General features: G+C 47.5%; 1 protein-coding gene across 1 annotated transcript in view; it reads left to right on the top strand.

Moving 5' to 3' along the window:
* ptpn4b (protein tyrosine phosphatase non-receptor type 4b) overlaps positions 1-1,765 on the top strand; it is a 62,769-nt gene that overhangs the window by 14,469 nt on the left and 46,535 nt on the right. The window contains exon 2 of the mRNA XM_042081631.1: positions 3-96. Coding sequence (XP_041937565.1) covers positions 3-96 — 94 coding nt within the window. The remainder of the gene's footprint in view (positions 1-2; positions 97-1,765) is intronic.

Raw genomic sequence — 1,765 nt, 5'->3', positions numbered from 1 at the left:
AGACTCCAAACCGGGGCCCAGCAGAGACCTCCAGACTGGGGCCCAACACTGCCTCCCTGGGGAGAGACCTTCCCCCCTGCCTGCCTGGTTCCCTGGGTAAAGATCTCCAGACAGGGTCCCAGCGCTGCCTGGCTGGCTGGCTGTGAGCTCCAGAGGAGCGGGGTGGAGCAGCAGAGGAAAGGGGTTCGTACGCACAGCCCCGTTCCTGCAGCTCCTGTGGGGAGAAATTAGTCTGTATGGCTATCTTTTGTTTAACGACTCATCAGAAATACTCCACACAGCGGTCCTGACTCACTGTGATTATTAAAGCTCCCATGGCCCTTATCACAAAAGAGTATGGGCTTCCCAGGTGTCCTGGCTGAATTCCCAGTCATTCCCTCACTGTTCACCTCAAGCTGGTGTGTGCTGAGTGTTCTGGCGCATAATGGCTGCAATGCATCACCCAGGTGGGTGCTACATATTGGCGGTGGTTAGTGAGGGTTCCCCCTTTACTGTTAAGCACTTTAGCCGTCTTGATAAAGTGTTCTATAAATGCAGGTTGTTTTTGCCGTAGTTCAGTTGAGGCTGCGACTTGAAATGCTACTCTGGTGAGGTGGGGTCAGGCACTATCCATGGAGACCCAGGTTCTAGTCCGACCTGAGGTCATTTCCTGGCCCTTCACTGTCGCATCTGTTAAAGGATAAAAAAAAGTTGACTTTAAACAACTTTTAAAAGAAGAGACAAAAAGACTTTGGCTCAGCAAACTCCTCATGTTCTTATAGGTTCAGAGGCAGGAAAAGGCCTAGAATGGAGGATGCCCCCAGATGAGCTAAATTGGGCAAGTTAGCTTGCGCTGGCTTAGCAGAGCCCCAGGCGTAGGCTAGCCGCAGTCGTTTCCCCTTTAATGTTGAATATCAAAGCTGGAATGTGCACTAGGCACCAACCCGCCAATTATACTGACAGTCAATGGCTCTTTCAACCAGCAGGAAATTCCAGTCAGCGTTTCACTCAGACACTGATAACATCTGAACGGCCGAAGCCTTACTTAGGCTCCCGTGCCATCCAGTCTGCATACGAGGTGCTGAATTCAGTTCAGCCGATAATTCATTAACTTTCCCTGGTAATGAAATGTCTCCTCAGGGCCTGATCAGTTTTGTCAGGGAGGCTAGGTCTGTGTGTCTGAAACGACCTATAACCCCAAAGTCTTACATGACTCAGGTCAAAGAAGTTTGTGAGAGGCTGGGCTAGGTTATACTAGTGCTTTAGATTCTGCTACTGCAATGCCCATCTGGAATGGCCATCTAGGCGGTATGTGGGCAACGTGGGTTTCCAAACAGAACAGCAGTAGCTATAGCTGTTCCGAGATTTTTGCCTGTCGTTTCCACAACAAAAGCATTTTCATTGTTTACAGGGGGAACAAGCCATGAGGAGCAGGCTATTTACAACGACAAATTAAAATATAAATATATTGTGACTAGGGGGTGCTCTACAGTCGCCAAAAATACCTGAAACTGCATAATATCCCTTTAACTAAATGCATATGTAGATATGAATAACTGACACAGTTACATGTATATGTAATATATTATACATGTATATATGTTTAATCACTTAGCTGACCCTTTTATCCAAGCGAAGAGGGAAACAATCTAGCTACGTGACGTTTAAAGTTTGTTCTGACCTCACACCCTACAACAATTGGAAACAGTCCCCCATAGAGCGCGCCAAACCCCTGTGAATTCGGGCGTGATTTATACCAGGTTGGTGAAGAAGGTGATTTATACGT

Source organism: Alosa sapidissima, chromosome 23 (assembly GCF_018492685.1).
Source record: "Alosa sapidissima isolate fAloSap1 chromosome 23, fAloSap1.pri, whole genome shotgun sequence".
Taxonomy (NCBI): Eukaryota; Metazoa; Chordata; class Actinopteri; order Clupeiformes; family Clupeidae; genus Alosa; species Alosa sapidissima.
This window is presented reverse-complemented; position numbering and strand designations above follow the sequence as displayed.